The sequence below is a fragment of the Polyodon spathula genome, chromosome 7, assembly GCF_017654505.1.
Source record: "Polyodon spathula isolate WHYD16114869_AA chromosome 7, ASM1765450v1, whole genome shotgun sequence".
NCBI lineage: Eukaryota > Metazoa > Chordata > Actinopteri > Acipenseriformes > Polyodontidae > Polyodon > Polyodon spathula.
Window position 1 is genome coordinate 19,649,090 of NC_054540.1, and position 27,241 is coordinate 19,676,330.

General features: G+C 36.8%; 1 protein-coding gene across 1 annotated transcript; it reads left to right on the forward strand.

Annotated features, from left to right (window-relative positions):
* Positions 1-3,177: 3,177 nt before the first annotated feature.
* Positions 3,178-10,533, forward strand: LOC121318318 (prosaposin receptor GPR37-like). Its single transcript, XM_041254839.1, has 2 exons — positions 3,178-4,810; positions 9,455-10,533. The coding sequence occupies exons 1-2, from the start codon at positions 3,719-3,721 to the stop codon at positions 10,295-10,297; spliced, it is 1,935 nt and encodes a 644-aa protein (XP_041110773.1). The 5' UTR covers positions 3,178-3,718; the 3' UTR covers positions 10,298-10,533.
* Positions 10,534-27,241: the final 16,708 nt, after the last annotated feature.

Here is a 27,241-nt window from a genome sequence, read left to right on the forward strand (position 1 = left end):
ATATATATATATATATCATATGCCACGCACTGATATTGCTCCTTAATGCAGAACCATGGAATTATCAATCACAGTGCTACTTCAATTTTGTTAAGAAAAAAAAGGAAAATTAACAAAAAGCATTGCCTTGAATATGTGTATGTGTGTGTATTGTGATATGAACCTGTGGTCAATTTAAGCAATCAGATACTAAAATTCTGAATGTGGCTGTGTTTTTCTAAAGGCAGACACAGCTACATCACTGACATTAAATTTAATAATAATATTGACACTTGGTTCCCTTTGATATGACACTTGGTTCCCTTTGATAGGGTTTTAAATTAATGATCTAAACTAATGATCTTAACTTTAAAGTGTTGCTGCTGCTGTACATTTCAAGGGGATAGCAATATTGCCTAATAAAACTGAAGTATACTTAATACAACAATGAATACCTGTGCTTCAAATTAAGGGCAGAAATTGAGCATTATTTTGCCAGCAGCATTTGTACAAAGAGAGAGATGGGTAATGGATATAAAAATCAAAGGAACGTGTAAAAGTAGCATCTAACATCTACAGTAGCTATAGTATTGTAGGCAATTGGGAGCAGTTGTTACTGTTTATAAAAAAAGAAACATGAGCAACGGGTCAATTGTCAAGTTCTGTTGCTTTATACTTGAGCGAGCGTGAAATCTGCTACAGATTCCATGACAGACAGACAACGAGTGGCATAATACATGCAGGAACTTATTCTTCTTCATTTGTATTGCCCTTAAGTTTCTTTTTTTTAATAATCCATTTTCAAATGCAATTTAAATAAAATCTATAAGATTTGTAAAAATAAATAAATAAAATAAATAAATAATAAAATTGAAAACGTGGGAGATTAATTCCGTTCAATTTCCTCTAAATGGTGAATAAAGTGGTTCTTGATCCAGGAGCAATCAATCACCAATGTTTCCTTGTCATTCAAGATGACAGGTTCACAGCTCTGCCCACAATCTAGCACCTCAGTTATAATTGTTTTTTAGGCAACTGATAGCTTATGATTGACAAATGTGGCTGCAAAGATTTATTACTATTCAGCTACTCAGTCATTTTTATCATAAAACATTCTGTGTTTAATGGTTTTATTGTCCTCTGATGTTGTCTGTGCTACAGACTGAGGCTTTGTACATTTCTGTCTCTTTTTACTTTAGTACACTTGAAGCTTTAACATGCAATACAAAGGACACTGCAATCCGCCTGCTGATTTTAAAATCCAACACGATATATGCTATAGATATATTATTATATACTTAGTAGATAAATAATTAATGCCTATAATATAGATATATATATATATGTCTATATATGTGGTCGTCGATAACACCAGCAAGCTATTTATTCTTTATAGACTCCATATAGAACTCCACAATCTATATATTTAAGAATATATTAAAGAATTATTGTATAAGATGTTTCAAAAGTTATTTATCTTGCAAAATTACTTACACAGCATACAGCAGTTGCAATATCTTTGCAAATGTAATTTGTTTAATCAATATTTTTAACCTGAACTAAGTTAAGGAATCCACTCACCACTTCAGCAACAGCTGACAATGCAGAAAACTCAGTTAAATATATTCAGCATTGTTTGGAAAAAGAACATGTGGAAGTAAATATTGTTTAAAAAACTGGACAGACCCAAACTCATGTCTCTCTCAGTAAATCAGTATGTTTCCATTTGCATCATCCTCTCAGTTCAGACTGGAGCTTGGTCTAAATGTCATTGTCAAAAGCAGAAAAGGGGCATGATAAGGTCTTGGTTCCCTTGTCCAACAGCCAAAGAATTGTCATTGGCTCAACGTGTTTGAGACCAAAGAGTGCATGTAACATGAAATATAATTCTAGTTCACTCAAAAACTCCTAACCCTAATACAGTATGTGTTACAGACACAAGCTGGAATTGTATAGCCACGTACAATTTCAAGAAGACAAATATTAGGAACATATTAAGAAGCTATTTTATTAACAGTAAATAATTTGTTATGTAACAGATACTGTAGAGGGCCTGCCAGTAAATAAGCCACATTTTTATTTATTTATTTATTCTCTACTTTGAGACACACTGCCTTACCTTCAAATTATTTTTGAAGTGAGATTTGAGCCCATTGTCTTAGTTTAAACAAGGCCAATCTGAAAAAACAAACGCATGCACTGTAAATTTTGTTAATTGCAGATACACTGTTCTTTCTTTCTGTTCTGCTTGTGTTTACTAGAGGGCGCTCAAGAGCTGCTGTAGATACCTTTAGTGAGTCAGTGAGTTCGCATGAGTGGGTTTCCTGGTGTTACATTATTTCAAGCAAATAATTATTACAGTTAATAGTCTATGATTTCCACAAATTACAGGTGGTAACATTTAATTGATTTATTTAAGAGATCCAAATTATTTTACAGCATTCAGTTAATTAAAATCACTCCCTTTGGAAGACTGACTGAAATGATTTTCATTTGTAATAACATATTTCCACTTGCACCACACTCCTTGTTCTTTTACTGTCACTAATATACAGTTTCTGTTCTTCTTTTAATTTGTTAGCCAACATGAAACCATGTGTCAGTTCTTTACAATGAATAATCATTTACTTAAACTAGTCATTTACTCAAAACGAGATGTTCTTAATACACTTGTATGATAATACTGTAGTGTATACTGTACATTAGACTGTATGTTTAACAAGAAGTATCTGTGTTGTTCACAATGCACATTCATGTATATATTATGTATTTAGCTTGTCAGTTCTAGTTTAGTCCAGTACATTTAATTGGTTATCCAGGAAAGATACAATGGGGATAACTTATGGTGTATTGCAATGAAATACAAGTCATTAACATTAGTAATAACTGTGAACTGTTATGCAGAAGGCAAAACCATTCTCAAACCACCAACATCTGCACGTCAACACGTCTGCATCTACAAGAACAATACAACATGCTGCATCCTTGGTGTCCGCAGACCGTTTGAGATTGAAATCTACAGTATGGTGGCCAATACTTTGTATACAGCGTAATTACTACAATTAACGTGAACATATCTAAAAAAAAAAAAATAAATAAATAATTTACTCAGTGTAAGGGGCGTTAAATAAATAAATAAATAAATAAATAAATAAATAAATAAACAAAACTGCTTAGACTGAAGGATCCTGATGGATTTGCTGTGACAGATCCGGGTTAGCCGCCAGGGGAACCCATTTCTTAACAACATCTCATCGAGATACACACAGATCGCAGCCGCAGAGGGAGCAGGACACATCTTTGTGCGCTTCAACGTTTATTAAATAAATATTCTCTGTCTGTTCTTTCACAACCGGTCTGTAGACACAAACTATTTTCGCCGCACGTTCTGTGTAGTGTGGCGATTATCTAATTGACGGACAAACTGTTTAATCTAAAGAAAGGCACTTCACAAGGTAAAGAAACGAGATTTTTTTTTTTTTTTCTAGGAAATGACAACTGCGATTTAATTACACCTTAAGTGTTCAGAAAATGGGCGCGTTAGGGACAGTTGTGTTTTGCTCAACAATGTTACAGTAGGCTATATACATCTGCACATAATTTGCTAATGGTCAAAATTAGAAACTGCAATAATGCACCTATAGGCTTCTCTGAAGCTTTACTTTAATGGGAGGGCGGTCTTGGATTACTGTTTGTGCAAACCTTCAACTTCAGACACATCTCAAACAGAGCTGTAATCATGCAGTCACTACGGCTAAACCGTCTTCTTATTCTCGTGTGGAGTCTTGACGCTTTAGCATATCGACATGACGAGAAATTAAGAACGATCAGTAGGAGCAATGGTCAGACTCACCTTTCTGCAAGGTATGTTGTAAATTGTTCTAATTCAGAATTTCATAGGAAATGGCTGATAATATATGGGGAAATAGCGAAGGACATGAGACATTTCAAAAGGCATTCTACAGGTGGTTCTTTGAAGATAATACAAACACGGTTGAGAAATAATAATGCCTCGTCGTTTGAAAGGACATTGCAAATGAAATCCAAAGGTTTGACGAACAGCCGGGGAAATGTGCATTATGACTCTGCTGCTAACATCATCAGAGCCTTCCCAGAGAAATCGTCTGCAAAACTACACAGGGGACTTAAGTACCATCGCAACGAAAAGTTAAATTCCAACCTGACTGCCATGGAAACACTAAGGGGATACAATTACTCGGAGCTTCAATTTGATTCAAAGGGGCGTGAATTCGTGATGCCAGCAGCGAGGAATCAAAGACGAAAAAGAGGTGCCGCCAACACAGAAAATGACAAGAAAAAAGGACAAAGCAGAAAGAAAAAGCCAAAGAATAATGGCCACGCATCAACTCATTTAAATGGTTCTACTGAGATAACCCCTACATGGGAAAACCCCAAACCCCTACCACTTAACGACTCCTCTGATTATTCAAATGACTATACCAGAAGTGATGGACTGTACACACTGCCAGAGGACATGTCTGTAACCCCTCCGATGCCGTTTAATACACGAGGAAGGAAAAATGAGCTGAAAAACCCGTTTTACCCATTAACAGACGTAACTTATGGAGCATATGCAATCATGTGTTTGTCTGTGATTATATTTAGTGTTGGTATAATGGGGAACATTGCAGTTATGTGCATAGTCTGCCACAACTACTACATGAGGAGTATTTCTAATTCGCTTTTAGCCAACCTGGCGTTTTGGGATTTTTTGAACATCTTTTTTTGCTTGCCCCTTGTGATATTCCATGAACTTACGAAGAAGTGGCTATTGGGAGAGTTCTCATGCAGAATCATACCATACATTGAGGTAATATTTCAACTATACATTTTTAATTATTATTATTTTTTATTTGTTATCTCTATAGTTTGTCAGTCAGAAAACATATCCATCAGCCTCCATTCTGTGAGTAAGATGATGTGATCATGAAAATAAAAAAAAAGTCAGAGAGAGGGGTGAGGATTTGCACACATAATAAAAATTCTATTAAACCAAAGAAAAGATGTTAATTATGGAAAGCCCTTATCAGTATTTATTTGCTATTGTTAAGTGATTTAACATATACACAACATTTGTTTGGCTAGATAAGCTTATATTGCACTAATGTGTCTGTACTGTAACACCTACCCATACCTAGTACCTACCAAGTGGTAATACGTTTGGACATCTATTGCAGCACTCCCAGATGTTGAAAGCTATGGTACTTGTGCCAGGAAACCAAAGCCTTCACCTACATAATAACTACATGTATAATAACGTTCCTGCGTGGAATGAGCAGCCTCCCTACTACCAAGTTCCCTTTCAATTCGAAGATGACCACCAACAACATTAGGTATAGGATATGCCTGCCTATTGGTAGGTATTTCCTGAGCTCTCTATACCAGAACTGCTGATAGGCCTCTTCCTGGGATGATGCCCTCGATCCTGCTTACCGAGGGGTTAAAACTGTCATACTGAGGAAACCATTTCTCTTTTTGCCTCTCAAGATGGTATCTGTGCTTATTTTGAAAAAATGCTTTGAGTCTACTACAGTTCCCTTTCCTTTCAGTCTGAAACCTGGCTTGCCGCTTTCATGAAATCAGTGACTCCTGATTTAGCCTTTTTCTTTCTTTCTTCCTCAGCAACCTTCGTGCGGTTGCTTTGCAGGCTGCTGCTTTCCTATCTGTGGAACGCGAGTCGACTGCCTGTGCAGTATTGATTTAAAGGAGTGAGTGTTGTCGTCTTTTGCAGCCTTTCAGACGTGTCGGAGCACATCCTCCACCGGGGCTAGGCTCTGCCTTACCCTTGCTGTCTAGCAACTCAGGTGGCTGCCGAGCGGCAGTTTCTAGCAACTCAGGTGGCTGCGAGCTCGCAGTCAAATATATTATATATATATATATATATATATATATATATATATATATATATATATATATATATATATTGTTGTTGACTAAATACCTTGCTGGCACATCTGCAGTGCACACGCAGTATCCCACAGTACTCAGTGCATGCGGCGCTAGTTCCACTTGGTGCACACGGTGCTCAATGCACTCGGTGCGCACAGAACTTGGTGCACCCGGTGCGCATAGCACTACGGTACACACGGGCCAATTAGTACACACAGTTGTTGGCGCATTCGAAAATCATGACATGTCACATTTCATGCCTGCACATCCTGCAAGGCGAGTATACCGCCCAGCGACAAACACCCACTTTGTGTGCGGTGCCTGTGGGTCCAACACACCATGGAGGCCATGGGCAGACGAGGGACATCATTTATCTTAAGGAGCACATGGTTCAAGTCCTTGAGCTGCTGTCTAGGCAGCAAGCTTCTGTGGAACCAGTAGAGTCCGTGCTACTGCCAGCTCCAGCTTCAGCCCCTGGGTCTCCCATGGAAGCCCAGGTCGAGCCAGAGCCACAGCCCTTGATGGTGGAAGAGGACACGCTTTCTTTAGCAGCCTCCTGGGAGAATAGTTTACCACCATTGCCCAGCTGTATTGTATTATCCTGCCGATATCCCCAGGGCATACATTCGGTCTGGCTGTGGAGGAGATCTTATAGCGCTCCCTTCGGCAGTGTGAAGCATCTCGACAGGTGGCCGCCTTGCTCCCTCCCCATGCTCTGGCGTGGCAGGCCCCCCGGGTGCGTACCGTCACAAGGACAGTCCCAGTGCTCACTGCCCTGTATAGGCCACAGCGGTGATGGGAAACCGAGCCCCTCCACAGAGCGTGAGGAACGCAGGCCGCGGTGCAACACCAATTTTGGAAATACTATGAGCTGGCATAGGGTTGAGAACCAGATTCTCCTGTGCCATCGATGGACCACTAGGAGAACTGTTGCTTTCTCTAACCAAACCTTCTCCAAGAAGGCTGGGAGCAATGGTACTGGCAGGAAGGTGTAAAGGTGCGTCCTGGGCCACTCGTGGGCTAGGGTGTCGATGGCGAGTGGACCGCCGAAGTGGTGTAGGGAATACCACAGGGGGCATTGTGTCATCTCTGCCAAGGCGAAGAGATTGACCTGCGCCTTCCCAAACCATTCCCAAATGTGCTTCACCACCCGCGGGTGGAGTCGCCCCTCTGACGGATGCGCACCCTCCCTCGACAGGAGGTCCGCTGCCCAGTTCGCCACTGACAGCTTTCCTCTTGGCTATCACCTCTGCTAAGTGGGTCAGTGAGTTGCAAGCACATATAATAGTAAATTTTTAAATATTATTTATTAAATTTTTTGTATTTATTTTTTGTAATTTTATTTTTTTATTTATGAAAGATTAAATTTTTTAAAATTTCTATATTAAGTTTTTTAGTTTTATTTTTATTTTTTTATATTTAAATTATTTTGCTTTAAATTGATCCTTATATTTTAATTTTTTTATTTTTTTGTATTTTTTAAATTTTAAAAAAAAATTGTTTTTTAAATTTTTAAAAATAGTATTCTCTTAGGTGATGGTGAAGATGTGAGTGAAGATGATAGATGTGGCACCATTTAATATCGGGCTGCTTGATATTACGTTTGACTGATGGCAATGAGGACATAACAAACTGTAACGGAAATTGTTACAAAGTATTTAAGTATTCAGACAAAAACGTTCGCAATAAGTACACTAAAATCAATGAAGAACTATTACACAAGGGTTTGTAGATGACGCAGTATTAAGTTTTAATGGCTTCAGCAAATTGATCAAGGCAATGCCAGTAAAGTAGTACAAATCTAAACTAAAATCAGGTGCCAAAGCAAATGACTAAGTTTATGTTGTACTGCACATATGAACTAGTCAATATGAACAAGTTAACTTGCTAATGAACAAGTCAATAAATACATTAAGATACAATGTCGTTTCTGTGCTGAGTACCACCTAATCGGCACAATATTTTTTGTAAGTGCAGTATTGACACTATCTTTTTGTTATTATTCTTACTTTTGCTACAGGTGAGTGTTCGTTATCTATAGGTGTGTTACAGTTGAACTGAATCCACAAGATACTACATGTTCACATTCCAGTGAAATCACCAGCACATTGTCCCTGGGGCTCTATTTATTTACCAGTAGTGTGCATTTTAAAAGTAAAATTAATTATTGAAAATAAAGGTAGAGATTAAGATCCTAGTGAAAAATGATTGTTTAAAGACTTGTTACATTCAGCTTCAATACAAAGACCCAGCCCATCCGATTGCTCTCTGTTCGTCAGAAAAAAATATGCATTTTGTCCAAAGGTGTTCCGCAGGGTTTGTTTTTCTCCTGGTGCCACCCACGATCTTTCACTTTGATTTTGCAATTGTGAATCTCAGTGAGACTGGATAAACTTCCATCTGACAGTCTGGATTGAGGTCTAGTTCTCCAGTTTAATTGCCTTTTTCCAAATGTTGAAACTACATGTAATATTATTAGAAGATGGAAAAAGTACAGTGCCTCAATATTAATGAAGAAATAGAATGCAGTAACACAAGAAACATGCTGTCATTAAATATATCGGCAGTTCAGCACTTACAGTTACAGTATATTGTACCCTGTGTATAAAAGAAGATTGCATTCAGTGGCAGATAAACATCCAATTGATTAAAACGATTGTCTGCTGTAATAGATTGTAGCAGTTGGTAAGCACATTGATGAATTGGGTAACAGTCAAAAAGGCAAACCATGTGTTATGATTTAAAATGAGTTAATTATTTTACTGCATTTCAACTTTTTTTGAATTTATACTTTGTATTTTCTGTTTTAGCCTTGAGAACAGTATACCGTTTATTGTGCCACTTTCTGTGCTTTTTTCTTTTCCATGTAAAAAGATATTTCTGAATATTTCTACCAGGGCACGTAACATTATACAATGTATTATTGCGTAATGGTGAGCACCATTCTAGTGGCAGATGCAGTTTAGTTATTTTGTCTATTGACTCTTTTCCATGCTCATGTCATTCTCCACTATCAGTTAGTACCAGTAGTGAGACTTATCCTTATTCCTTAAAGGAGCATGACCCTGAGGTTCATGATTATACAGTTGCAGTTGTGGCAGGCATACTAAATCATGGTACTGTAGGTCTGCCCAGCCTCGCAAGAAAACAACAGTCATCTAGTGTGTAGCCATACTTTATGGGCCATTCAAGGCATTACACTTGCTGCAGTGAACTGTAAATGCTGCTCTATTGTTAATTTGGAACACCTGTGGTCTGTAGTACAAGACTGAACTAGTAAATTCAAGTGAAGCAATATGTAACTGTGCTTGTGCAACAGTTAAAGAGCTGTTTGCAGTCAGCTCAGACCATTTTTATTTATTTATTTTACAGTTTTCTGAAAACCTAATTATGTGAAATTAATTAATATTAAAGACTATATACGGGATATTAATTAATATATATATTATATATATATATATATAATATAAGATATAGTATATATATATATAGATATATATATAGATATATATATATATATATTTCTGTGTTAGAAACTATTTACTTTTTTGTTGTTTTCTTACAGGTGGCCTCGCTTGGAGTTACTACTTTCACATTGTGTGCTCTCTGCATTGACCGATTCCGTGCTGCAGCAAACGTGCAGATGTACTACGAGATGATTGAGAACTGCACTTCCACCACAGCCAAGCTAGCGGTTATCTGGATTGGGGCCCTGCTGCTGGCCCTTCCTGAGGTGCTTCTTCGTCAGCTCGTCACAGAAGAGTCTGTAGCCACTAGTACTGCAGCCTCCAGCTCTGCCGCTGGGTCTGCCGCTGAGCGGTGTGTGGTTAAAATCTCCCCTGAGCTTCCTGACACAATCTATGTTCTTGCATTGACTTATGATGGTGCCAGGCTGTGGTGGTACTTTGGGTGCTATTTTTGTTTACCAACACTCTTCACTATTAGCAGCTCTCTTATAACAGCAAGGAAAATCCGAAAAGCAGAGAAAGCCTGTGTTAGAGGAAACAAGAAACAAATTCAGCTGGAAAGTCAGATGAACTGCACAGTGGTGGCCTTAACCATTTTGTACGGCTTTTGTATCATTCCTGAAAATATATGCAACATTGTCACGGTCTACATGTCCACAGGGGTCCCGAAACAGACTACAGACCTTCTTCAACTCATTAGCCAGTTTCTTTTGTTTTTCAAGTCAGGCGTGACCCCGGTACTTCTCTTCTGCCTTTGCAAGCCTTTCAGCAGGGCCTTTGTGGACTGTTGCTGCTGCTGTTGTGAAGAATGTGTCCAAAAGTCTTCAACTGTGACGAATGATGACAATGACAATGAGTACACTACAGAACTTGAACTGTCTCCTTTCAGCACAGTACGGCGCAAGACATCTGTTTACACCTCTGTCGGTACTCATTGCTGAACCGTAAATACAGTTCCTTTACTAAAACACTGAAACAATAACACCTACCTGTATACACTGGAAAATGCATTCATAAACCATCTGTTTAATACAAGAGTATACTAATTATTTTTTAATTCATTTTTTCTTTAGTAGTCGCCAGTTTTATAATTTTCCCCCAATTTAGAATAGCCAATTCTTTTTAGGCTCAGCTCACTGCTACCACCCCCTTGCTGACTCAGGAGTTGTGAAGACAGACACGCAGACACGCTGTCGACCGCTTCTTTTCACACTGCAGCCCCACCATGCAGCCACCTCAGAGCTGCAGCATCAGAAGACAACGCAGCTCGGCCAATTGTGCTCCCGTCCGCGGTCAAAAGTGGAATAGCTTTGTCTTGAATCTGCAACATCCAGGCTGTAGGGCGCATACTGCACTCCACGCGGAGCGCCTTACCGCATGCGCCACTCAGGAGCCCTTAATGATTCGTTTTTATAATAACCTTCTTTTAAGTTATGTTCCAAGAGGAAACAAAACACATTTTTATAAATGTAATAATCTTAAACATGAATGCTTTGAAAATATGTCTACGTTTGTACAGTACAATACTGTACATGATAATTTTTCAACAATTTTCGTTTGTTACTTTTTTATTTGTTGGACGTGCAAAAGGTTTCCTCTTTATATTTAAAGCTTGTGGTGTAATTGATGTTTTTTGATAATGGTGATTCTTGTGAATCAGTGATGAAGTACTTGTAGATCCCCTGATATGTGAGTCACTTTGAACCAGTGAATTTAATCCACTATTTTAGCAGTGAAAATATAAAAGTATGCTTAAATATCACAATTGAGTCAATACAATAGGTGTTTGTTTGCTAAAATGTGTTTTGCTGGAGAGAAAAATAAGGAAAGTTTAATCTGCTGGGTCACTTTCATTTTCTGGGAGGGTTTTAATTTTGTTCAGAGTAAATAAATAAGTATAATGTAAGTAGTAAGCAGTAATAATAGGGATGAGATGGATAAATCCCTTTTTAGTGTGGAAAACCAATGTAACTTTTTTTGGTATTAGTGTATTTATCATGTTAATAATTTAAAGTCTAGAACACATAATAAAATTCTTAGGCTGTATTTTACTGTGTCAATAACATTAAGCCTCTCACCTATTCAAACTGATGAAAGATAGACAGTATTCAATTTGTTCAAATGTTTGGAAACATAAAATGCAGTGGGCTTGATTAACAAATATTTTTATTCTGAAAGAGTAAAAAAACACTAATTAAAATGTACTTTAGAAGCCCCTACATGAAATATTTTAGCTGTTTATTTTGGGTTTGGTAACTTTAGTGGGTGTACTGTTCGGTTTTGAAAAAAAGCATGTTAATGATTAGGCCTATATGCAATAAAAAGGTTTGAGAATGTAGCCCAGTATTTACAGTTTCCAGAGGTGAATTTAACAGTTACCAATAAGTACAGATGTAGACAGAATTTTTTTTTTTAACTGGGAACCAAAGATGAAACATATGATTAGGTTTTACTGCAAAGCTAGCCTGTAGAAAAGAAAATAACCAAACCAGGAAAGAAAGGGCACTAAACAAGTATGGCTACCGACTACCAACAGTCATTAACATTTAATAGGCCTGACCTTTGAAACCCCTTTCCTTATGCCTCAAAACTTGTAGGGGTAGAATAACTGATGTAGCATGCCTGGAACATGTTTCTGAGACTCATTAATTGTATGATTCTGCCACAACATTGGAGGATCAAAGGCCTTCTAATCTAATTTACACAAAGTGGGAAATTATTATGAACTGTTTCCACAATTATTTGTGTAACACATTTTGTGACAAAACGTTTTTAACAGCACAAAAACTACTGACTGTTTAGAGAACATGACAATTTACCAGTACCTTCATTTATAAACTGCATTATAATCCTAATCCTAGCTGTAGTGATGAGAATGCATCTGAATGTTTCAGGTTACTAAGCAACCAAACATCAATTTCCCTTCCTAATCAGGGGGTCGACTGCAGACAAATGTCTGGAATAAATGTAATAAAGAGGAGGTAAATACTAGTTCATTGACTTTGACAGCATAACAATAAGTACCAGTACTTTCGTGTAAATGAGAGTTACTTTGCATTTGCTATTGTAGCATATATCATTGACCAAGTATTGATGCAACCTGGACCCTAGCAAATATGTATTAACTACCTAAATTACACTGCCATGGGGATTCAATTCCTGCTGACGGGGATGTAGTGGAGGCGGTCGTTCATATACGTACGTGTGTCACACTTTACATTTTACCATATATCTGGAAAACTGCTTCTCCAATTGTGACACTTGGTATTAATGTTATTGAGCATAAGTAATTTAGAATATTAGATTCTGGGGATGAACTGGGGGTGTCTGTCTGTCTGTACACCTGCCCATCTGTGTGTCACACTTTGGAAAATCACATTTTAAATTGGGATGAAACTTGGTCTCCACTGTTTAGCATATACTGTAGTATGGTCATCAACTTGTCATACTGACAGCTTTCATTTTGAATTTACAGCTGTGGAGGGTGATGTATGTTACTGAGATATTTGTTTTAAATGTAATTAACTTTTTTTATTTAGAAATGTGCTTAACTAATAAACCCTCTGTATATGGATTACTTTTCGTAGAGTCACCGTTTTCAATACATTCTGTGTGGTCAATAATGAAAATAAGTTTGGTTGTCCTTGGAAACACTGTAATCAGCCTTGCTCCCTCCCACTAGCAACACTACTTATTAGATATCACAGTATATATTTTTGTAGTCCACTGTAAACCAGCCCACCTCTACATTTTGATGCTTTGAAGGATTTTGGTGGTAGAAACTTTTCCTGTGATGGAATACATAGAGACATCATTAAAGAACCAATAATTTGAATCTGTTTATCAACACTGTATCGTCCTACATACAGCTAGAGCTGTTCTTTTAAGTACAGAGCTGTTGTTTGTATGTGAGGTGGTGGTTTATGCACAGGGGAGAGGACTAACGTAAACAAGCCTGGCCTGCCTTGTGATCCTCTTTATGCATCTTTCTGATAATCTTAAACATGTTGCCAAATGACAACAAACATCATACACACCTTCATTTATCAGTAGCCTGATACGTATCATTGTGTTAATAGCTTTCATAGAGTATGAAAACAAAATACATTGTTTGTTCTGAAGTAAATGATAAAAACTTTCAACATCCTCAAAAAAATGGGGAGACATTGCAAACATACTGTATAGTTATTACACAATTATGAGAACACTAGAGTATAAATCCTGAAAGCTATACACTAATAGGTAGAGTTCACTTGCATACGATGCAGGCTTGGTGGTACTCTTCTGCAAATAGGCGATGACATTTGAATTTATGCAAACTAAAACTGCTATTCTTTATTCTTTTAATGCAATATTCATTGTGATCTTACCAACATTCTGCTCCTTCTTATAAGTAACTAATGTCAATGAAAGGTAAAGCAGCAGGGGCCTCTTTGTCAGAGAGACTGGTAATTGCACAGCACTGCACATTTCCATCAAAAGCAGACAGTAGTATTCCCATCTATTCAAGAAAACCCCAGGGTGTCAAATCACTGCTTGCTTTGTAATACCAAGTACGAAAGTGCTTTGCCAATTCAGAAGCTTAATTCCAGTGGTTTGCAAAAGTAAAATTTGCAATAGTATTGATTGTTCTATAATGAATACACATTGAAATGGGTGCTCTTTTGCTAGGGTGGTAAGACAAATGGACAGAAATCAAGGGGCGGGTGTTGGAGGTGGGTAAAAAGCCGAAGAGTTGTCCACTCAGCAAAAAACAAAAACAAAACAAAAACAGTTTCATAAAGACTAGCTACTGCATCCTGGGTAAACAGTTTTGAAGCACATCTATACTGTAGGTGAGCTTACAGGTTGACATGTACTGAGTGTTAGATGGAAGTCTGACCACCTGCTGCTTGGAGACCTGCTGCTTCTAATCCCCTGCTTGGAACAGAGATGGTCCAGGAGATAGCAGATGTCGTTTTGACATGCTGTTAGGGATTGGTGAGGTAAAGACTATGGGAGTTTATTTTACTATGGGAGTACCACTAAAGGTGGTATTGAATATCATCTTTCATTTTATCTGTGATGTCAGTAACAGACCGGATTTAAATGCTCATGGATAATTTACAAAATAAAATCTACATACAGGCCGTGTTTGTGAATGGAGCCTGGTGTCTTAACAATTACTTGTTTTTTAAACAAAATTTTACATCCTATCACTTCTGCATATTTTTGGGAAACAGCAGAAGAGTAGTAAAAGCTATGCTTCTGTTAATTGACTTTTATTAATGGACACAGGCAGAAACAGCATTGTGAAATTATTGTAATGTAGTTTGGTGGTTTATTAGCTTTTACTAGGGTTATCTATGGTTCATTGTGTTTTTATTAGGCAGTAAACAGTGGAACAGTGGTACACTGTGGGCTTATTTATTTGGTTTAACTTTTTTGATGAATACCATAAATCTAGTATCTACAAAAAACTGCACACAGCTGGTGTAGCTGGCAGGGTTGATCTTAAATAATGAAATATTGAGTTGGCTGTGACTAAAACCATCTGTAACAATATAAAAACTATGTGCAGCGTTTGATTATAATAAGACATGACATATATACAATCATGTGTGTGTGTGTGTATATATATACAGACGTGCTCAAATTTGTTGGTACCCTTACAGCTCATTGAAATAATGCTTCATTCCTCCTGAAAAGTGATGAAATTAAAAGCTATTTTATCATGTATACTTGCATGCCTTTGGTATGTCATAGAATAAAGCAAATAAGCTGTGAAAAGAGATGAATTATTGTTTATTCTACAAAGATATTCTAAAATGGCCTGGACACATTTGTTGGTACCCCTTAGAAAAGATAACAAATAATTGGATTATAGTGATATTTCAAAATAATTAGTTTCTTTAATTAGTATCACACATGTCTCCAATCTTGTAATCAGTCATTCATCCTATTTAAGTGGAGAAAAGTAGTCACTGTGCTGTTTGGTATCATTGTGTGCACCACACTGAACATGACCAGAGAAAGCAAAGGAGAGAGTTGTCTGAGGAGATCAGAAAGAAAATAATAGACAAGCATGGTAAAGGTAAAGGCTACAAGACCATCTCCAAGCAGCTTGATGTTCCAGTGACAACAGTTGCAAATATTACTAAGAAGTTTAAGGTCCATGGAACTGTAGGCAACCTCCCTGGGCGCGGCCGCAAGAGGAAAATCGACCCTAGATTGAACAGAAGGATAGTGCGAATGGTAGAAAAAGTACCAAGGATAACTGCCAAAGAGATACAAGCTGAACTCCAAGGTGAAGGTCCGTCAGTTTCTGATTGCACCATCCGTCGCTTTTTGATGAAAGTGGGCTCCATGGAAGAAGACCCAGGAGGACTCCATTTTGAAAGAAAAACATAAAAAAGGCAGACTAGAATTTTCTAAAATGCATATTGACAAGCCACAATCCTTCTGGGATAATGTCCTTTCGACAGATGAGTCAAAACTGGAGCTTTTTGGCAAGTCACATCAGCTCTATGTTCACAGACGAAAAAATTTCAAAGAAAAGAACACCATACCTACAGTGAAACATGGAGGAGGCTCGGTTATGTTTTGGGGCTGCTTTGCTGCACCTGGCACAGGCAACATAACAAAACCTTGTATAAAATGTTTCTCAGGAAAACTACGTGTGTGGCTGTCATTTTTAAATGAGTTAAAACAAAATGTACTCTTATGAAAATTATTTAAATAAAAAGTATTTTGTTGGCACTAAGGATGCATATTCATCATGGATCTGGAGAATAACAAAGCCACTCGTTCTTCTGTATTTACCGTTTTTTCACTGCATTCTCAATGGATATTAATGGCTAAATTCTTGAAGTTCATTGTTTTTCTTAAATCCTAGTTAGTAGCATAGCATGCATAGCACAAACTAACACATTGCTGTTATGAAAAACGGCGAGTTTCACATAGGTGATTAAACTGTGAATAAATAGACAATAGGACAGTAAGACAAGGAAAAATCTCAGGCATTAGCCAGCTGTTTATGTGGAAGCAAACACTAAAGCTGGTTTATAAGCAGTCAACGGATTACACAAGAGCAAAGTCGTCAGAAACAATCTACAAAGATTACAACACAAACAGTGCTTTTTTGCAGTCACGTGTAATTGGAAAACTTACAAATTCAAATACTGAGTTTATTTTGTTGTTGTTACAAACAGGCAGATTTTCCTTTCAGAAAAAAAATGAGCCGATTGCACTTTGCAAGATACACTGCATTTGTCCCACTGATCTTTCAAAGAATAAATTGTACAGTTATATACTTATTCCATGTCTACACAAGTATTACCAATATAAATGTCAGTGGAGATTATATATAACGTGTTTATAATCTGTTGTACAAGATTTTTGTTTAGTGTGCTGTGTAAAGAACACCATTTGTGCTTTTCAGTCAACCTTTTTTTTTTATCTGATAAAGTCTAAGACCTGTGCAACACAAGTTCAGATGTTGAATACTGACACACATGTTTGTTTTTCAAGCTTCCACATATTGCTGGTTGATTTAATAAAACAATACACTTATTACCTGTGTCTCTCTGTCAGTCATAAAGATTGAACCTTAGTAGCACATGTTTGCTTTCTATGAGGCATCCTCCTACAAAGAAAAATGTATAAATACCTCATGCAAAAAAAAAAGAAAAAGATAAAAAGAAACATGGCTAGTAACATGGTTCAGAAACTGTGACAATTGTAATCATGTTCCTGTAGTTCTTGCTTGTTTAGGTTAAGTGTACTTCTTTTCAAGCTGTATAAGCATAGCAATGCTGTAGTTAGAATTTAATCCCTGTGCTAGTATGAGCTGTTATTTTACATGATTTGTTACTTCAGATGGATTGAATGTAATTTACCAAGGATAGGGGTTTCTTTGTGTACTCGTGGCCTTTGTTTAATTGTTATTCATTTCTAGGTCACCGCTAGCAGTGAATGCTTGAACGCATAAATGTTACTTGTGCTATGAGGATTTGTTCTGTGGCTAGGGCTGCCTTCCAGTAATGGAACAATGAGCAATTACTATCTACCGATTTGAAATAAATGGTCACCTCTAAACCTTTGGGATGTCTGCACATTTTGTGTTGCCCTTTTTACCATCAAAAAGCAATCGGTAATGATTGTTTAAACTTTGATCAAAGACTGATTTTAAGATTGTTATTGATTTCCCCTGCTTTGTGTGTACTGTATATATATATATATATATATATATATATATATATATATATATATATATATATATATATACACACACATTAGTCTTCAGCATATTGTTATGTATATATAAAAAATGTCAGCCTTAATACATATTTCGGTGTGCACAGGAGAGGGACTTTCCCACTATGATTCCTATCCTTACCTCAATTTTGCTTTGATGCAGCATTTCCCAAGCACTCTGGCCAAGTCGATGCGTGCAGTTCCAGATGCAAGGTCCATAGTGTGCCCGAATCCCATCTTTTATTTCTGACTCCAGGTACACGCCTGCTGAAACGTCGGGGCGGGGGTCCTCCACTTCCTTTTATATTGCAAAGCAAATGCACAGGGCTACCTCTGAGGAGGGGCACTCACTCCCCCTGCCTCGGGTTATGGCCACGCCACCCATTTGCCAACACTGCAGAGGCTCTCACTGGAAGACAGAGGTGACCCTCGGCCACACCTGTACCTTCCCAGCTCATGTGCTTGCCTCCTCATAGGCTCTATCCTAATCCTGTCTCTACTAGCATAGCTCAGCTCTTGCAGCTCTGGCCTCTAACTGTCTTCTTATTCTCAGGTCCCTCCGGGGCTCACAATGCCCGACAGGACCTTAGCCTCGAGGGCGCCGTTTAATGCCTTGTCCAACTCTCTGTTTCCAGGTCCGAGACCTTTCTGCCCCTTGGGAAGCCAAGTCTACCCAGGCACTAGAACGTGGTCCTCCGAGCAGTAGGGGATCTTCCCGTCCAATAAGTTTTCAGTTCCAACCACATGGAACCTCTGCATTCTCATGGGTATCTGTTTCCCAGACTGAGCGAGGAAGCTCCTCCAGGTCATCCAGTAGTGAGAGTTATGTCTGTCCTGTCTGTCTTCTAACACTCAGCTCCCATATGCGCCCCGTGAATAAGTTATTAAAGTTGTAATAACAAAATTTAAAAATCTGAACAAAAATAATTGAGTTATAAATCCTGAGAGCTGTGGATTTTAAATTATTATAGTAGCAATTTACTATAGTAGAACTGTTTATACTATACATATACCCACATGGAATTATTTTTGAAAGGTCTGTAATCTGTTTCTAACAATAGGGGATTAAGAAACAGAAATAACCAACAACCTACTAACCCTATATTTCACAGTAATCCCATTTTCACTCTTATGACTGGATGCATCTGCCTTGTGGGCAAAAATATTCTGTAGTTTAAAAAGTTCCTTGTCCCGTGCTGTTCACCTAAACTAATAAAAACATATACAATCTACGACTAAATAATGCACCATCACAACTATTCTATACAATACGATTGAACATTGCAGTAAAGTATGTCATGAGACACATCTGTTTTTTGTTTGTTTTTTTATCTCAGATGTGTACATAATTGACCCATTCTAATTGGAACAAAAAAAAACCCAACCATGATAACGGCAAAGTTTTCCTCAGCAGAAAGGATGGTAAAAGAGAATAAAGCAAATATTCATTCAAGGTAGAAAGGAACTGATCAGAGGTTGAGGACATTTTCTATAAAGTGAAGGAGTATAATATAAACGATTTGTTGCTAGACGTAGAAAACGCGTAGATGAACATCCCACGTGTGAATACATTAGTCAATGTATTTTTTAAAGCACGTCAAATCGGATCAAATAGAATCTTGTTTCAATTCCAAAATTGGCGCATCACCGTCGTACGACAATTATGGACTCAGAATGCAAGGTGCAATGGAAAATGCACATGATCGTTTTTTTTCTGTTTAGACGCACGTTAAATTTGGATGCATTATCGGATCTGGTGTGCAGTGGCCTTAATACAGCACTCAAAACAAGTAAGTATCCATTTTTTGTTTGTTCTAGCTTTTATAAGAGATCAGCCATTGTGAATGTGTACTGATGTTAACACTGATTAGTACTTAATGTTCACACAAGTCTGTAACGTTTGCTTATGCAATCTTAATGTGACTAACACTTAGCAAGCTAAAATATACAGTTGTTTCTAAGTTTCTAAAAGCTACCTCTATTTCTTTGTATATAGTGATATCGTAATTAAACGACTTCTGTAAATCACATGACATTCTGCTCCGAGGCTGATGATCTTTGTACTCAACGATTGATCCCTAATCATTGTATGATTAAATCACAATACAACTTCTGAAATGTAATTAGCAACTGATGCATTATCCCATATACAGTTTTATGAATTTAGTTCACAATTTATCAAGCTATTAAAATACAACATAATGTTTTATTAATTAGCTATTTATAATTACATGATTAAGGCTTGTACTAATACTAGGATTTTGTTTTCATAGCTGGTTTGATCATCTAATGCATCCATCTAAAACAATTCAATGAAACCTTCTGCTGCCATCCATAATTAAAGAGAGGCTGTACTGTTTAACCCTCCTATTAGGTTTCCAATTAACTTAAATGCTATTTTTCTTTTCATTTTCTGTATAATATTATATGACTTTTCCTATGTTGGAGTCACAAAGGTGTACACAGAAAACAGAACCTTTGAGATGTTTATTTTTTTTAGAACAAGTCATGTATACAAATAAGATGTTTTGGGTCACTGTGACCTGTGGTATTTATCCATGTAGATTTGTGTGTAGGAATAAAACTTCTTTAATTTGTTATTTTATTATTATTATATTTGTATTATTATCTCTGGAAATGGATGCACCTGGCTGGAGATATTTATAAACAAAAAAACAAACTATATATATCTACAAGGCAGAGCCTAATTTTCACTGTCAGTATTGCAACAGCATATCACTGGTAAAGACATTCCAAAATAAGGAGCTCCCAGGTTGGCAGTCAAACAAGTTTTATCATAGCTCCTGGACTAAAAGAGCATAAAAGAGTAACATCTTTGCAAATAAAAACATCTAATCAATTTAAGGCTGTTTAAATTAGTTTGAAATTGCATCGGGTCAATATGACCCAAAACAGATGTACCTAAATTCTGGACATGGACAGGAGGGTTAATGTATGCCATAAATCACATCTTTCTCTCATTTCAGTGTGTGGCAAAGTGGTTAATGGTGTGCAGGTGCAGGTGATCAATGAACAGACAGACAATTATAATCCAGATGCAAAGCTGTTTAATGGGTTTGTATATCCTGTGCCTGACAGCAAAACAAACCGTAAACAATAAATGATGCTAAGTAATTTACTTATATTGTAATCCCTGGGTTTGTCCCAAAATAATAGTCCTGTTTGTTATACACCCACATGAAACACAAAACACATACATAAGTCTGTTAGTGCGTGAATTAGTGCCCGTGGTACAAATACAGTGATTTGTGATACCAGTGAAGTGCTGTTCCAGGTTTGTGCTGGCCCTTGCCAACAGCTCTGGAGCATGATAGCCATCTAATAATAACAAGTAACAACTATACAAAACAAACAAACACGCACGATACGGATACACAAAACACAGGTCCTTCTGGGTTCTTTTTCTCCCCTACTTATGCCCTCACTCATGACCCCTTGGTTAAGATTGCAGCCGCTCCTCCAATCCGCGTCTGCCACATCATTTCCCTTCCGGATCGATGAGTTAATGTACTGAAGCTCCACCACTTTTTTAAACAACCGACTTCCTTTTAACCCCAAGAATGAAATGTCAGGCCAAGCAGTCCAGGGTACTCGTTACTCGTTACCTGTTACTTAGCACCGTCACAGGTCGGGAGGGAGATTTACCACCAACAATCATTGTCTTTCTGTCACACAGTGTTATAAAGGTTATTTATTGGGACACTTATTCAATTTAACACTAGTTAAATAAAGTCCCTCATTTCTTTAAAAACATAGCTCACTGTTGACTATTTATATCTAGTTTTCTAGCTTTGACAATAAATTCTATTTAGAGTATAGAGTATAATGTATAAGCCTGAAGCATGGACATATTTCAATGGTTACATTCTATTAAGTTATTAAGCAGAATTATTTTCCTCCTTCATACATTTTTCATTATGCTTTATCACTGCTGGAATTAAATACATGCCATTTATTGTTTCTGCTCGGCTGGTCACAGAGTAAACTCATACTATTTAAGTATTTCGATGTTTTACAGGATTAATTTACAGTTTTATACATGATGTTAGTGTGGGATGCTGAAATGGAGATGTATTTTGGAAGCTCTTCAGAAACGGTGTTTAGGTGGTTGTCTTTGAATGTAAGGAATATAACACACATTCATGGACTACTAAAAGATTAATTCAATAATAGAGGAACTTCCAAACATTAGCGGGCAGGCCACAAACACATCACCGTCTTTGATTTAAAGAGTGCTACTGGTTTTAAATCCATTAGCACCAGCAGTATTAGCACTGCCCACTTTTTCTTCTGTCAAAGGTCTGCTGGTTCTTTTGTTGTATTATATATTTCAAATTGGAACAATTTTTAAATAAATTTTAATGAAATATAAGTACAAGTTATTGCAACTTCCTTGCAAGGAAGTCACTTTCTGCCCTGTAGCTCAGTTTCAGGCTAGTGGCATACTGTAGTTTTCAGTTAGGTCACGTGATTAGAAAACATTAAGAAAATTATGTTTTCAGTTACAACATTTTACTAGATAAGAACCAGCATATCCTCAATAGAAGTAACAATTGCTAATAACTATAAGATAATATATTATAAGTGGTTGGGTTTATTTACAGTACAATATACTGTTTGAGTTCCTTTTATGAAACTAAATAAGAATGCATCCTTTTCATTTCACAAATTAGTTTTATATTGTTCTTATTCTTTATCCTTTCATTTGTGATTATTAAAGTAAACCTCCCAATATATTTTTAGCTTAAACTAAGGTGGATTACTTATAATTGTATTTATTGTACAATTATCATCCTTAGTAAAGTTCAGGTTAACTCATTTAATAAATAATTCAGTTGTAGCTGAAACAATTAACTTATTTATCAGCGTGAATACGTGACAGACAAAGAAGGTTTCTTATTTATGTGAGTGGAGACCAGGGATTCACAGTTTAAATCTCTGAGGCGAAGAAAGACTGAAGTACCTATTGTGCAGCCTGTGCGGTTCACTGCTGATCTGGAGCAGGCAATGGCAGGCAGAGCTTTGGGAGCACAGCTGTTTTTTCTCCTTGATTCGTCTTAAGAAAAACTTGAGGCAATTATTACACAATGTAACACAATTTTTGTTCCTGGGTAGTAAGTGTTATTTCCTAATTGCCTATGCCTCAAAAATATAGAAAATGGCTATTATTCCCCAAAAACTTTGCTTTTGTGACCAAAATATTTCAAAATATCACTATTTCCAATAGGAAAATGGGCAAATGTGTGTCTTTTCGTTCACATAAAGTCAGAATAAAACAACATATGAATCCAAATTAACATGTATTTATACTAAAGTAATACAAAGATGACTACAAAAGATTTAGAAGTGAGTAGTTTTTCGAGATTTACAATTATACTGTAAATACATCTGTTCTGGTCACAAAAGAAAAGTTTGTGGGGAATAATAGCCATGTTCTATACTTTTGAGGCATAAGCAATTAGGAAATAACACTTACTACCCAGGAACAAAAATTGTGTTACATAGTGAAATCCCATACGAACAAACTTTTGTGCAATTATTAAGTTAGATACAAACTTGGTTCCAATTGTGTTTGACATAAATCACATTGCATTTGCTGTGATTGGTGTTTCAATGCTTGCAAATTATACAGTCTAGTTATTTAGAAAACTGTTTGATGATTTACACTTAGAGAAATTGCCTGGATCTAGCTAAAGGCAGTTGCTTAATTAGTATGAAGCTAGAACACATCCATACACATACATCATCTTTACAGTAAGACCTCTGCTGGTTGAGCTACATGTAAGTGTGGATTGAGAAATGTCTATATTTTGCAGCAGTGAAGCAGGGTATGTGTTAGCAAGCTGTGTCTCATATATAATTAGCCTGATCTACATTAACGTCAAAGCCCGTTTATTTTTTCTAGTTTTTTTTTTTTTTTTTTGTTACACAGTCTTATCTATGGGGAGGAAGCAGAAATCATAACTGTAAAGGAAACACATTTTATTACAACTAGGCTATAGATAAACATAACTTTAATAAGTTCACTTAAGTACACAGCCTCCATTCTTAATATCAAGTACCCTCATCTTTGATATTAATATTCAGCTAAGAGTTGGAATCATATCTCATACAGCTATCTTAAACATTACATGTTTTAGTAACATTAAGATTCAACAGGTCAGCACACGTCAACTTTGTTAATGTTTATTTTTCGACTTTCATCAAAGAATGTTGTCTACATTTCTAAGCATCCATCTTATAGAGTTTCAGAATGCCAACCAGTGCCCCTTTCATTTTCTATATAATTTTAGTGTGCTTTAAAGAGCCAACAGGCAACCCCATAACAGAGGCCCACTCAAACTACAGGATCGAAAGGGTTAAAAGCTCTCAATATTTAAATGATGACCAGTGTCAGTTTTTCATTCCTTTGTTTGTGAATTCCTCAGTTTTCTTGGGAGTGGTTACTTTGATTGGCACTTTTTGCAGCTAAATGTGAGCTATTGGGGGCAACTAGCGAATTCCAGTAAATCACATTTTTGTAATGAAGAGGGGCTGAATAAAAAACCCATATACCAAAATAACATTACCAAGCATTACCAAGTATATCGTTGCATTTGCTAGTCAATATAAGAATAAATATAACTAGAGCTAGTTTTTAAGGTAATAAACATAGCACAATAAAGACTATTGTATTCATATTTAGAATGGAAAATCACATTTTTTATCCCTGTAGGAAACTACAGCTTAAACAGAACAAAGTCTTTCTTTATCACTGTTAGATGAAATGAACCATATATGCTGGGCAACATTAAAATACAATACAAATTACCAGCTGTTAACAAACTCTGCTTTGTTTTCACCCGGTATAAACAGATGCACCAGAAGAACAAAATAGAAAAGCACCAAGTGCATGATGTTACTGCCAAATGATGCTATTTTGCAGTGGCTTGATGCTTGAAGACACTGACTGTATTCAGCCTCCTGTTTCAAAGCACACAATCAAAAAAATATGTTATTTGATGATAAATACAACTTTACAAAAAGGGCTAATGTAGTGACAATCTTCATTTCCAGGACTGTATGCACCATTATAAATTAAAGGGGGCAATTATAACTATTCACTTTTCTATGGACTCACTGATTGGGAATCCGAGTCAGGATGCCTAGTGTCGTGGAGGCTGTGAAACAAAACAGTTTGGGAACCATAATGGTTTATTCTACAGCAGGGGTGGGGAACCCATGTTCCTGGAGGGCCAGTGTCCCTCCTGGTTTTTATTCCAACTGTGCCCTAAATAGCTAATTAGACCAATAATTGGTTAATAATTGGTCCAATTAATAATTTAGGGTTCCCCACCCCTGGGCTACAGGTTCAAGACCTCTTTTCTCAAAGCTGACAAAAACAAAGTAGGTCATGATTTCAGCACCAGGTTCATCAGAAAATGTAATTGAACGCAACAGTAGTGGTCTAAATATAGCCACTGTAGATAATTAATAAGGCCCTTTGTGTACCGTGGTTATGGAAAACAAACATCAACTGCAAAGCGTATTTATTTCTGAAAAAACACATGGTTTTATTTTAATTACCAGTTTTTAAATGATAGCCTTATTTTCAGTAGATCTGCCTTTGATTGGTTGTTTTTTATTCTTTTTTTAAAAAATTACCAGCCTTGTACTCAACTGCTGAGTTGCAAAATATAAATTTCACACATATCTCAGCTGCTCACAAAGCAACCTACCTACATTAACTATCCACAGGCTTTAACCAAGTTAAGAGAGGTGGTACAGTATTCTACTAATAAAAGCTTTTTGAATGAAAGCCAATTAATTGAAGTCTGGTTCCTTTCAGACCACAGTTGGAATGTCTGGAGGGATAGCCCAATCCACATTTTCCAGAGTGCTAGGCACATTTCTGGATGTCATGCTAAAAAGGGCAGGCCTATACATATAATTTCCTAAGGGTAATAGCATAACTGATGTTGGCTAAGGTTTTCATGCTGAGTGACCCGCGGCCGTAAGGACTCTCAGCTCCTTCTCAGAAAACGTTTCTTTTCTTTTCCATGCGCCAAGAAGACTTTGCTGCCCTTCCTCTGACATATTTTTTTTTTTGGTTTGTATTTTCGTGCTCCACAAATCTCGTACAATGCCTGCTGCTCTCTTTACTCCTACCTCCATCACCTCTGGGCTGCAAGTGCAGCTGCTAAATAGACCGATGCGCTCATTGAGACCCTCATTATCATCATTGCGGATCATTATTTGTGCATGTCAAGTAATTTGGATTCCTGTTAAGCTTACATAGGGTACAGTGCAAAAGTATTCACCAAACTATGCTGTATTTCAAATGTGACTGCAAATTCTTTTTGGCCAACCTAAAAGATCAGATATTTTTTTGCTGTTAGCAGCATTCAGCCCTGAATGTAACAGTGCAATGCCTTAAGGAAAAACTCACAATTAAGACCCCATATTGTAACATGTTGACAAAATTAAGAATTAAGACATATCCTCGAACATCAGAAGATTATACCCCTCAATGATAGTGTTAATCTTTGCCTAAGATCAATGTTAAGTTAAAATGAAAATGCCCTTGTGCCAAGAGACATACTCCTCATCATACTTCTATTGTATCGAGTCTATTGAGTGCAGACTGTGAGCCTAATCAATTAACTTGAGTAATCAGATAATTGTTTAAACTTACTGTATGGCGTTACTATCCATTTTTACGTACATTTCAGAGATGAAATATTAAGACCAAAGGTATACCAGAGTGCCAAGGAATCCTGTGTTCTTCTCTTGAATTTGCATATGAATTATTCTGTTTTGTATGTGCTTGGAAAATGGCTAACATTCTGAAACATTTACCTATAACCTCTTCTGGTGACATCCTGGTCTATTGACAAGACACATTCATGTAGTTTGATCCAGGATGTCTCATCAGACTGGTAAAAGGTAACACAATCTGAGCAGATTCTAGCTGACATTTAATATTTGAATATCTCCTTACATAAAGCTTTGTGACATCACAATCCTCTGACTGACAACATGCTCACTGTAGCATTATAAATGAAATCCCAGCAGCACAGCACCTCCTTCAAGCCCATATCTGCAAGTTGAAGGACGAGCCCCGGTGTTATTGCATGTTAGACAGTAATGATGACCAGTGAGTAAAGATAAAAGAAACTTGCCATGATTTGAAAATATTTAATGATGGCACAGATTACTTCTAAACCTACTGTATGACCACCCTACATGTTGGATAATTAATGAAATGATCATGCATTTCCCAATTAATGAGATGTTCCAAAGCATTGCTACAGAAGCTTGGAACCAATTTTCTGTCATGGTTCACAGCACCTAATTATTCTAATGTTTGGTAGTTTACTTGCACTGAATAGACAGAATGGATTGTTCTGTGAATGAATGCATACTGTCACTTTAGCTGAATCTCCTGACACACTTAATCTAATGAGTAGACTTTTGATAATGCAGTGTATGAGAATTCATAGCAATGGCATAATTGATATTGGTACTTGAAGCAAACAAAATAATTCCAGTAATCTTATCTATTGTGCAGTTTGCTTTTATATATAGGTTTCAACATTGTAAATTTGAAAGACATGCATATTTTTATTTTTAGAACATGTTATTTGGAA